Source organism: Bison bison, unplaced genomic scaffold, assembly GCF_000754665.1.
Source record: "Bison bison bison isolate TAMUID 2011002044 unplaced genomic scaffold, Bison_UMD1.0 scf7180017864289, whole genome shotgun sequence".
In the NCBI taxonomy this organism is placed as follows: domain Eukaryota; kingdom Metazoa; phylum Chordata; class Mammalia; order Artiodactyla; family Bovidae; genus Bison; species Bison bison.
Genome location: NW_011494861.1, coordinates 20,950,010 through 20,962,601, shown reverse-complemented (window position 1 = coordinate 20,962,601; position 12,592 = coordinate 20,950,010). Strand labels below are relative to the sequence as shown.

The following is a 12,592-nucleotide window of genomic DNA, read 5'->3' as shown; positions in this document are numbered from 1 at the left end:
GCAACTAAACCCATGCACAACTAGAGAACCCAAGCACTGCTACTGACCCTGTGTGTCCTAAAGCCTGTGCTCCACCAAAGCAGCCTGTGCGCTGCAACTAGAGAAAGTCCACGCACACAATGAAGACCCAGCACAGTCATAAATAAATAAATAATAAAACATCAATCAATGTTAGTGGTCATGTTAAAAGACTAAAAAAGACAACTCATCGACTGTCTCAGTAGAGGCAGAAAAAGGATTTGATAAAATCCAACATTCAACATTCACTCCTGACTCTAAAAAGATTTTTAACAAACATGGAATAAAAATAAAGCTTCATCAATATGATAAAGGACACCTAGGAAAAGCCTACACCTTCCATCCTTCCATTATACTTAAAGACGACAGGATAAATACTTTCCCCCAAACTATAACAAGGATGTCTGTTCTCACCACTTTTACTCAGTCTGGTACTGGAGACTCTAGTTAGTCAAGAAGTCAAGAAGAAGAAATTAAAGGCAGGTAAACTAGAAAGAAATAAATAAAACTGTCCTTATCTGCAGATGATATAATTATGTACATAGAAAATTCTAAGGAATCTAGGGTAAAAAAAAAAACTTCTTAGCAGGGATAAGTGAGTTCAGTAAGGTCACAAGATATGAAATAAAAATATTTTAAAAATCATGATACAATGCTCATTGTAGCACTGTGCTCAATAGCCTAGACATGGAAGCAACCTAAATGCCCATAAACAGAGGAATAAAGATGTGATACATATATATATACACACATATAACAGAACAGTACTCAGTCATAAAAGGAATGAATTACTGACATTTGCAGCAACATGGAAGGACCTAGAGATTATCATACTAAGTGAAGCCAGATAGAGAATGATAAATATCATATCACTCATATGTGCAATCTAATTAAAAAATTTTTTTTTAATCATTCTTAAAAAATGATACAAATGAACTTTTACAAAACAGAAAGTCTTACAGATATCAAAAACAAGCTTACCAAAGGGGAAAACATGGGGGGAAGGGATAAATCAAGAGCTTGGGATGAACATACCCAAACTATTATATACAAGATAGATAATGAACAAGGACATCCTATAGAGCTCAGGGAACTCTACTCAATATTCTGTGATCACCTATAAGAAAAAAGAATCTAAAAAGGAATGAATAGGGACTTCCTGGTGGTCCAGTGGATAAGAATCTGCCTGCTAAAGCAGGGGACATGGGTTTAGTCCCTGATCTGGGAAGATCTCATGTGTCACGGAGCAACTAAGTCCATGGCACCACAACTACTGAATCCCGCATGCCTAGTACCTGAGCTCTGCAGCAAGGGAAGCCACCACAATGAGAAGCCTGTGCACAACAAGGAGGAGTAGCTCTGCTCTCCATGACTAGAGAAGGCTTGTGTGTGCAGCAACATGGACCCGGCACAGCCAAAAATACATAAACAAACACCTAAAAAGAATGAATACATGTATATGCATGACTGAATCACTCTGCTGTACACCTGAAACTAACACAACATTGTAAATCAACTATACTCCAATAAAATCAAAAATTTTAAAAATCAATGATAATTCTGTTACAAAAGAATAATAAGAAATTGAAATTACAGAATAATATAATTTGTAACAGTACCAAAATATAAAATACATAGGAATAAACCTTACAAAGACCTATATACTGAAAACTACAAAACTTTGCTGAAAGAAATAAAGAACTTAAGTAAATGAAGAGATATATAATTTTCACAGGCCCAAAGACTCAATACTGTTAGGATGTCAGTTCTCCACAAATTAATCAATAGATAAAATGTAATCATAAGAAAAATCCTAATAGGTTTCTTTGGAAACATTGATAAGCTAATTCTAAGAACTTCACATATGGAAAGCAAAGGACCTAGAATAGCCTGGGCAATCTTGAAAAAGAACAAATTTGGAGGATTTACATTACTAATCTCAGAACATTATAAAACTATAGCAATCAAAACAAAATTGATAATGGTGACAATGTTGACATACAGATAATAGAACATAGTAGAATATCCAGAATAATATCCATATATACGATCAATGTGCTGTGCTTAGTCACTCAGTCGTGTCTGACTCTCTGGGACCCCATGGACTGTAGCCTGCTGGCTCCTCTGTCCATGGGGATTCTCTGGGCAAGAACACTAGAGTGGGCTGCTGTGCCCTCCAGATTTTTAAAAAGATGAAAAGGCTTCTGAATACAGAAAGGGTAGTTTTTTTCAACACACGGTGCTAAACAACTGGATATCCAAATGCCAAAAAGTGAACTTCAACCCATATCTGGCACCAGAAAAGAAAAAAACGGGTCATTCAAAATGGGTCACAGATCTGAACCCACAAAGCTTAAAACTATAAATCTTCAGATGTTACTATACAAAATTTTTCTTAGATAACAATACCAAAAGAAGACCCATAAAAGAAAAAAAATGATAGATTGGACTTCATCAGTTAAGAAGTTCCCCTTTTTCAAAGACATTGTTAAGAGAAGAAAAGGAAGTCACAGACTGAGAGAAAATATTTCTAAATCACACATCTGATAAAGGACTTTTATCCAGAATATATAATATACTTTCAAATTCAATGATAACAAAACAAACCAATAATAAAAGGCCAAAGATTTGAGCAGATATTTTGCCTTTTTTCCATAAACAGTTTATTAATTTTATTTCACTTGTAACGACTTAAACATATCAAGTAACCAGTAACCAAATTATAAAACAATTGTATTTTTTTAGCACTTTTCCAGTTTTACTGATATATACTTGATGTATAACACTGCACATGTTTAATATGTACAACATAATGATTTGATATATGTATGTATTGCAAAATGATTACCACAACAAATTCAGTTAACATCTATTACCTCAAATAGTTACATTTTTTTTTCTTGTGATAACTTTTAAGATCTACCCTCTTAGCAGCTTTGTACCTTTCACCAAAGGAGATGCAATGCCAAATAATCCCATGAAAAGATGTTCAACATCACTGATCATGAAGGAAATGCAAATTAAAACTACAATGGCATGCCACAAGCCACTTACTGGAATGTCTAAAGTTGAAATCACTGTCTGAATCAAATTTTGGTGAGGGTGTGAAAAAACTGGAACATTCATATACTGCTGGCAGGAACGTAGAAGACAGTTTCTCAAAAAGCTACAAACGCAAGCCATATGACCTAACCATTTCTAGATACTTATTTAAGACAAATGAAAGCGGTGCATATGTATGTGCATATCCATTGAAGCTTTACTTGTAATAATAAAAAAATGGAAATAATTCAAACGTTCATCAGCAAAGAATGGTTGATAAATGGTGTATTTCCATTCAATGAGATACTGCTCAGCACTAAAAAGCCATTTTGACAAAAGCAACAGTGCAAATCTAAAAATAATTCTGCTTGGTCAAAGAAGTCAGACAAAGAAATGTATATATTCTGTATGATTCAATTGATATAAATTCTAAAACTTGAAAACTCATCTTTGAGGTTAGAAAGTGGATCAGACGTTGCCTGGGACAGGACAAGGCTGTAAGGAGAGATTATAAAGGGGTACAAGGAAACTTTGAGCTTGTTGGATATGCTCCTTTTTCAATCATAGTGATTATTTTACAAGTGTATGTACATTTTAGAAATTATCAAATTGCACATTTAAGTATGTGCAGTTTGTTGTAAAGCAATTATGCCCAAAAAGTCTACTTAAAACAAACAAAGCAAAAGTAAGGGGAGTATAGAGTTATTACCTTCATCTTCTCCAGTTCATTAAGCTCCTTATCAGGATTTTTTTCTAAGTGACTTGCTTTATTCACAGCCATAGCTACTACCAGCTCTTTGCAACAACTGAAAAAAAAAAAAAAACCACACACACACACACACACAGAGCATCACCTTTTTATTGCTGGTTTCTCTTATAAATCCAAATACAGTGGAAGTTTACCATAATAATTAAGCTACTGATTGACCACAGAATAATTTGTTTCTTGCTCAGTTTCTCAGTCCTATCCTCCCCCTCCCCTCCATTCAAGTCATGTTCAACCATTGGCAACACTGAACGGAAATGAAGGCAAAACTGGCTAAATTGTAAAAGCAACTTCCCAAATCTGAAGTAATCATAGTGACAGTATGCTTCCTAGTTAATAAAATACAGTTTTATAGACATCTTCTTCGTTCGATGGGAATCTTCTAGCTTTTCAGATATAAGGCTTTTTCCCTCTTTTTAAAAAAATTTATTTGTCTGCATTGGGTCTTAGTTCCTGACCACAGGATCTAAGACACAGGTCTTAGATCCTGACCAGGGATCAAACCCAAGCCTCTGGCAATGAGAGCTCAGAGTCTTAGCCACTGGACCACCAGGAAAGTTCCTCACTTTCTGCTTTTTTAAAATATGTTTTGGTTGGTGTTTAGTAAAACATATAAAAGTATACATTCAATTTTGCATGGAATTACATATGCAAATTACACTTACTCCCCCCACAATAAGTGTAAAACTGTAATTTATTTATGCAGCTGGTTTGGTTTGTTGTTTTTTTTTTGTTTTACTTCTCACTCCCACATACATATACACTTCCTATCCTGCTTATGCTAACACTGTTTTCAAAGGAATTCTAAAGTAATTAAGAAAACACCAAAATTTCACATTCCAACAGGACAGTGTTGAAGCTAGCTTAAAAACTGACCTAGTATTTCTTTCAGGGTTTTAAAACAATCCCTTATTGCTACTACTAACTGCCCTTCTCTCCTCTGCTTTTTTTTTTTTTTTTCAATTTTTATTGGAGTATAGTTGATTTACAGTGTTTTTCCTCTGCTTTATGCCATGTTTAATTTTCAACAGAAATAATACAATAACCAGATAGTTTCACCTGCTCAAATAGCTGGAATATTGGGACAACTTTTTTGCCAGGGCCATTGCATCTAGCTCTAACTTGGCAATTCCGAGGTCACGTTTTTCAGCACTATTCTCCAGACTTATGAGAATATCTGGATCAGGAAAGTCAGGTATCATTAAAATCAGCAAATTTACCATCCACTGGATCATGGGTATATGCAATTCATCCATCTGTTAAAAAAAAAAAAAAAGATTATAATATAAATGACCCACTTAAAATAAATCAAACAGCAAAAACCATATAAAGTTTAAAATAGAACTGTTTTGTAACAAATCAATTATCACATCAATCCAATCGATTAAATCCTTAGATCAGAGTCAGGTCTTTGTGAGGAACAGTGTCAGGCCTTATTGAGGACCATAGGCTTTAATGAGGAGCTGATACAAATTAAATCAGTCAAACCAAACTAATTAATCTAATCTACTCAATCCAACCCTTCAATCAAATCAAGCCCATCAGGGGATTTAGTGAGGACCAGAGTTAGGGGGCACCCCACTCCAGTACTCTTGCCTGGAAAATCCCATGGACGGAGGAGCCTGCTAGGCTGCAGTCCATGGGGTTGCTAAGAGTCGGACACGACTGAGCGACTTCACTTTCACTTTTCACTTTCATGCATTGGAGGAGGAAATGGCAAGCCACTCCAGTGTTCTTGCCTGGAGAATCCCAGGGACGGTGGGGCCTGGTGGGCTGCCATCTATGGGGTCGCACAGAATCAGACACGACTGAAGAGACTTAGCAGCAGCAGCAGTAGCAGCAGAGTTAGGGGAAGGGCAACTCTTCCTGAGAAAGAGTTAAAATGACTACTACCTTTCACAAGTCAAAGATATTTTCCCCACAAAAACCCTGTTGCTTCTCAACTACACTAATTCTTCTTAGAGAATTAATTCTCTAAACTTTTCTTTCATACATCAATGGCCTGAATGATACTGTCATTTTTGCTTACATAAAATATTAATAAGTCCTTAAAGCATGCTTATGAAATAAAGTCATATTTGTTATCTTCATTTCAAACCTATATTAAAGAGACTAAATGACAGAAACAAGGTCATGCAATACTTCACAAATGAATTTAAAATTAGAATAAATTAAACACAGAAGAATATCTTTTACTTTCACAAAGATACGGAATCATTCTCTTTAATTAGACGGAGAGTGAAAATGATTTTTATAATAAACCAGATTTATTGTGATTCAGATACCAAATTCTTAGGAGAAATTTTAAGATGAAGTGTTTTATAAAAAGGCACGCTTGTTTCAAATTTACTGATCTTTTCAGGGATGACAAGTGGCAAAACAGCCATCTCCTAGCTGATATTAAAAAAAAAAAATCACAATTCAACCCTTCAAAATATAATTGATGTTGGGATTTCCCTGGTCCAGTGGTTGAGACTCTATTCTTTCAAAGCAAGGGGCACAGGTTTGATCCCTGGTTGGGGAACTAAAATTCCCCATGCCTCATGGCACGGCCAAAATTATTTTTAATATATAAAATTGATGTTAACAATGAGTGAAAGAAATTTGGGCTTCCCAGGTGGCACTAGTGGTAAAGAACCTGCCTGCCAGTGTAGGAGATGAGGGTTCAATCCTTAGGTCAGGAAGATCCCCTGCAGGAGGGCATGGCAACCCACTCCAGTATTCTTGCCTGGAGAATCCCATGGACAGAGGAGCCTGGTGGGCTATGATCCACAGCATCACAAAGAATCGGACACAAGTGAAGTGATTTAACTGCACCCACACAAAATAAATTTATGCTATAGAGCAGTCATTTTGAAAATGGACAGTTGGAAGGATTTCCATCTTGGTTTGATTTTGTTGCTGAAAATGATATATGGCTCACTTATTAAAACTCTCAAATTCATATACTTGAAAATCTGGAAATAAGTTTCTAATTGTTTTAAAATCTTACAAATAAAGTGTTTCAATTGATTGCCAATCTTTTGTTTAAAAAAAGAAATGCTGCATTGTCTCATGTTTATAAAAACAACTGACTGACATTATGGCAGATGGAAAATTTTACTATAATGAATTTCTTCAATTTGGATCGCTTCTTTGCAAGCTATTATTTTAGCAATGACAGTCCTTTAAAAAAAAAGTAACAAAGTAAACTGAACTTAGAAGCAGACCTTCAGATGGCTTTGTCACTAAGCATTAACCTGTGCTTATAAAAAAAATTATGAAGCCTGTTTGATCACATCAGTTTTTTAAAAAATCATTACTAAAAATAATTTTGAAATATTATTCATCTCATCTCTTCTGACTAGTCATATATATTTTACAATGTAGAAAAAAAGTCAATAGAGTAAGTCTCACATGTAAGTTAGAAATGAATTGTTCAATGATTTTTTGCTGATAGAGATACACAGTAAAAAATCTTTGAAGATTGGTTTTACTGCCAAGCAGCACAGATTAGATGAAGTAAAGATATAAAGAAAAAAACAAACAAAAAATATCTGGAAGAAAGTGGATCAGAAAGAAAAATGAATGGTGAATGAAATAAAGATAAAAATTTTCCATTTTTAAATACTTATACCAATTAATATAGATTAATATGGATATATACAATTTCTTGAGAAATATATAATCTTGCAAGTTTTATATTCAGTTTAACTACATTATAATCTTATAGCATCAAAATGGAGATGTATGGAGAAGTATATAAAGGTACTTTCTAAATAATCCTATATTATAAAAACTAAATTCCATAATATTAAAAATTGAGACTATGATTCCCCAGAGATAATCCCCAATAGTAAACTGAGTATCTCATCAAAGAAGGTGTTAATGTAGCAACACCATAAAACATTAGCAATGTTGGAATGTCCTTTCTTACTTCAAAGAAATATTTATTGAGTCTCACTATGTGACAGGCACTCTCCTACCCTTTTTCTTCTTACTTCTGGTTGTGTTCTAAATCAGAAATTTCTCACGGGTCTGGTGATCCCCTGTATCCATATTTCCAGTCTTAACATATTTGCTCCTCAACTCTTGGTGTTTCTATATTTACAACATGCTCACAGGCTGATATAATGCTTCATAAGTAGCATTCCCATATAACACACTGATCTCTGCCTTTCAAATTCCTAATTTAAGCAATATTAAAATTAGCTAAATTCATTTTATCAATTTTGTAACATCAAATATTTGCATATTATACTTACTTATAATAAGAGTCTCCTGTGTAAATTTAGATTATAATTAAGACTAGGAAGTGGGAGTAAATATAATAAACTAAGACATCCATTGGAAATTACTACTTCATGTTGTGATAGTTAAGAAGTCCACAGGTTCAGTTCCTCAGAATGGCAGGGCAAGTCCCTATTCTAATAACTATAAACCAACTGTATTGTAGCATTTTGTCTTTCTTCCTAGAAACACATTTCTGTCAGCCCTTCAGCTAGTCAAGGGCACCAACATAAATCCTTAAAATGATTAACACTATTGAGGGAAAATTTTTTTCAGTATACTGAGTAAAGAGTAAAGATAATAACTGGATCTCAAAAACTTTTGATCATTGCTGAAACTTCATTCCAAATGCAGTAACATGCCTCATTTAAAAATCCACTGAAAATCATTTGAGTAATTATGTAAGTTCCCATTTTGCCCTCCCAATCTCCTACTTCAATTAGCCATGACTTGGTTTTTCCCTGGAAGAAAACTCGCAGCCAAGGCAAAAAACAATCTAATAAATTCCTGCAAGTACATACTTGGCGCTGAAGTTCCATGTTACCATTGTTAATCTCACCGCCTATCTTCAAAAGCCACTGTTGAACCATGTTAAATATATGTGTTTGTAGTTCCCTGAAGGGAAAAGCAAGTAAAATAAAGGTAAGTGACTTACTTAAGAGTATAAAAGTAAATATGAGATAAAAGAAAGAATTTCATTTGGCTGGGCCTAGTAAACTTTGGCGTGGATAACTGTTTGAGAACTCAGAGGAAGGTGAATCAAAGCCCTGAGATATTTGGTAGAAAGGCTACTCACTGACAACCTTCCTAACCTCACCTCACATTAGCCAGTCGTGAATAATGTAGACCTTACATTCTCTCACCCTCCAGCCCCCAGTCAGATGGCTTTCTTCCTGGGAGGAACAGGATGTCAAGGTTTCTCATTTGATCCCAAATACCCATTATTGAGGCCAAGTACTGAGAAATGGGGACTCCTTTCTCCCCAGCAGATAGCTATGAGAACTTACAGGCCAGAATCCATATCTATGTACTGCGGAACAGTGCCAATAATGTATAACGATGAATCCAACTGAGACTTCATCTCATTAATTTTTTCATTAAGTCCCTCCCATTCTTCAAGAAGCAGGTCAGGAAACTCCAGGAGGCTTTCCAACTTGAAAGAACAGAATTCAAAAGAACTAATCAAAGTTGGGAGAATTTTAGAGGTACCTGGAAAAGTGAGAAAATCATTAACTTTCGGAAGTAGTTGTAAGTCTACTATTTCAATAATAAATTATGAGATCCTAATGGGTAGTGTGGAAAAGGCAATGGCACCCTACTCCAGTACTTTTGCCTGGAAAATCCCATGGATGGAGGAGCCTGGAAGGCTGCAGTCCATGGGGTCGCTGAGGGTCAGACACGACTGAGTGACTTCACTTTCACTTTTCACTTTCATGCGTTGGAGAAGGAAATGGCAACCCACTCCAGTGTTCTTGCCTGGAGAATCCCAGGGACGGGGGAGCCTGGTGGGCTGCCGTCTATGGGGTCGCACAGAGTCGGACACGACTGAAGTGACTTAGCAGCACAATGGGTAGGGGCATGTCTTCTTTTAGTTTCTTATTACTCTACAGCTTGCCTAGCAGAGAATCTTGCAAAGAGTAGCTCCTAAACAAATATTTAGTGAATAAAAACTATCTAATCAGTGCTTTTCTAACTGATGGACTATTTTTATTGATGATAGTTTTTACTTTGTCTTATCTTCTTGGTGGACAATGAAATGCATTAAACACAGAAACCATGAACTACAGTTTCTGTTAAAGGCATTAATTTACTGAGTTATCCTGTTAAGAAGACAATGATGAAAAACAGCTTCTTCATGATTACAGGATAGTTAAAACAGAAACAAGAACAGATAATAGTTCTTGAGTCATTTTTTAGCTCTTTGTTCAGGTTTACATATAGTTTTGGTCTGCTGCTGCTGCTGCTGCTAAGTCACTTCAGTCGTGTCCAACTCTGTGAGACCCCAAAGACAGCAGCCCACCAGGCTCTGCCATCCCTGGGATTCTCCAGGCAAGAACACTGGAGTGGGTTGCCATTTCCTTCTCCAATGCATGAAAGTGAAAAGTGAAAAGTGAAAGTGAAGTTGCTCAGTCGTGTCCGACTCTTCGCAACCCAATGGACTGCAGCCTACCAGGCTCCTCATCCATTGTTCAGGTTTACATATAGTTTTGGTCTGCTGCTGCTGCTGCTAAGTCACTTCAGTCGTGTCCAACTTTGTAAGACCCCAAAGAAAGCAGCGCACCAGGCTCTGCCATCCCTGGGATTTTCCAGGCAAGAGTACTGGAGTGGGTTGCCATTGCCTTCTCCGAGTTTTGGTCTGAATAAGAAGCAAGTCTAGATCCTAATCTTTGATTGATTCACTGTGACATCACGGCAGAATACCCTTTCCAAACAAATGGTGGTGGTGGTGGTTTAGTCTCTAAGTCGTGTCTGACTCTTGTAACCCCATGGATTGTAGCCAACCAGGCTCCTCTGTCCCTGGGATTACCTTTGTCTAAACTCATTTGCAAAATAAGAAATGAAAATACTCCCATTTCAAAGATATATAAAGAGAAATAATTTTTAAAAAAACCAACTTTTTCTTGTCCTTGATGAAAATATTTTCACTGCCTTCATCAGTAATCTTTTAGGAGTTTTCAAAATGACTTGTTAATAAATGACTTCATTTATTTTAAACCATTTACTACCTCGTTGCACATGTTTATGAATACACTGAAAGTGAAACTCTTTGCAACCCCATGGACTGTAGCCTACCAGGCTTCTCTGTCCACAGGATTTTTCCAGGCCAGAGTACTGGAGTTGGTTGCCATTTCCTTCTCCAGGGGATCTTCCCAATCCAGGAAGCAAACCTGGTCTCCTGCATTGCAGGTAGATGCTTTACCATCTGAGCCACATTAAACTCATCAAATGATATATTTAAATAGATGCATTGTAATGAATTATGTCTCAACAAAGTGATACTTAGTGCTTTATTTTGCTTGATTTTTAAAACTAAATGTATTATTTTGATTTTCAATATTAATTGTATTGAAACTAATAATTAGTATTAAAATGCTTTATACTTTCAAGCCATCTAATTATCATTACCATTGGTTTTTTCCTTACCATTATCCCCATTTATTCTTATTTCAAATTCTTTGTAGAGTCTTGCTATATTTTTCAAAATTTCCTCCATGAGCTTCTGCTCTGGTGGTATATTTCCCTCCATACTTTTATGGCGACCAAATATCCCAAGCCCAATATCTGTCCAGTTTTCCTGTAACCGTTTAATAATCTTGAGAGAATCGTATTTTGACACTAGAAGATCCCCAGAAAATTTGTCTCTGTCTTCAGTCAACATCTGGAGAGTGAAAGGGGGATGAGGAAATTAGTAAATTATTCACTAATGACTTCATCAAAGTCTACTCAGGTGACTCCCAAATATTCTGGAGTTATATATCTTATTTGTCATATCATTTCCTCATATGACATACATTCTATTATCAAAATTAAAATGAATTTAATTTTGATACTCTATAAGATAACCCATAGTTTACCAGGATGAAATAATTATATTCAATCCTATGTAGGTAAAAATATTAGTGAGAGGCAATTAAGCCTCAGAGAGCTGAGCATGTTTAATCACTATTTGCTTTGATAAGGATGTAATATTTCTGTTTATATGATCCCCACTATACTGGGAAAGTTCCTAGAATGTATAAGTTTTCGTTTGTTTAACCCGAAGTACAAGTGATATACCTGAAATATCAATAAGTATTTGTGGAAAAAATAAGTTACAATTTATATATAAAGTTTGCCATTATTCCAAGACTCAGATAGTGTAAACAAATCACCCACACTTATTAGCAACCAGTATTGGAAAGCATTGTAGCAGAGCAATTAAGAGACAGACTCGGCCATTTATCATTTATAGGTAACTAAAGCAAGTTACTTAACATTTCTAATCTTCAATTTCCACATCTGGAAGATGGGGGATTACAGAACCTGCCTCAGATGGATACAATGAAGAAAAAGTATAATAACATATGGAAAGCACCTTCAGCCTGACAAGTTAATGAATGAAAATTACTACTATTCCTACTAAAAAAAAGAAGCATGATTTTTTCAATTTTATCTATGCAATGTCAAACAGATGAACATTTAAAAAATGTAAGTCGCTGGTCTAATTATTTGTACCAACTTGCTGACCTCTCACTTATGAAGTAGCAGGCGAAAGTCAAATTTCCCAGGAATATCTAGGTTCCTTCTGTTAGGGGAAGCACACTGACTAAAACTGCCCACCCTGGCCAGGCACCATAGTAACCATCTGCATGAGTTGCTTTACAACAGGAGGTCCTGGTAAGGAACATGGAACTAATAAGCCATCACTAACAGGAAGAGTTCAGGAAAGGTCAAAAGGAGACACCACATGTCTGACCACCTCCCAGAATCCTTTTCTCTTGCATCCATCTTGGCTGA

At 35.8% G+C, this 12,592-nt stretch overlaps 1 protein-coding gene across 1 annotated transcript in view; it reads right to left on the bottom strand.

Annotated features, from left to right (window-relative positions):
- The window catches only part of AXDND1 (axonemal dynein light chain domain containing 1), an 80,153-nt gene that overhangs the window by 28,391 nt on the left and 39,170 nt on the right, over nucleotides 1-12,592 (bottom strand). The window contains exons 15-19 of the mRNA XM_010850253.1: nucleotides 11,240-11,474; nucleotides 9,103-9,304; nucleotides 8,617-8,710; nucleotides 4,886-5,082; nucleotides 3,770-3,866 (exon numbers count right to left, since the gene is read on the bottom strand). Coding sequence (XP_010848555.1) covers nucleotides 3,770-3,866; nucleotides 4,886-5,082; nucleotides 8,617-8,710; nucleotides 9,103-9,304; nucleotides 11,240-11,474 — 825 coding nt within the window. The remainder of the gene's footprint in view (nucleotides 1-3,769; nucleotides 3,867-4,885; nucleotides 5,083-8,616; nucleotides 8,711-9,102; nucleotides 9,305-11,239; nucleotides 11,475-12,592) is intronic.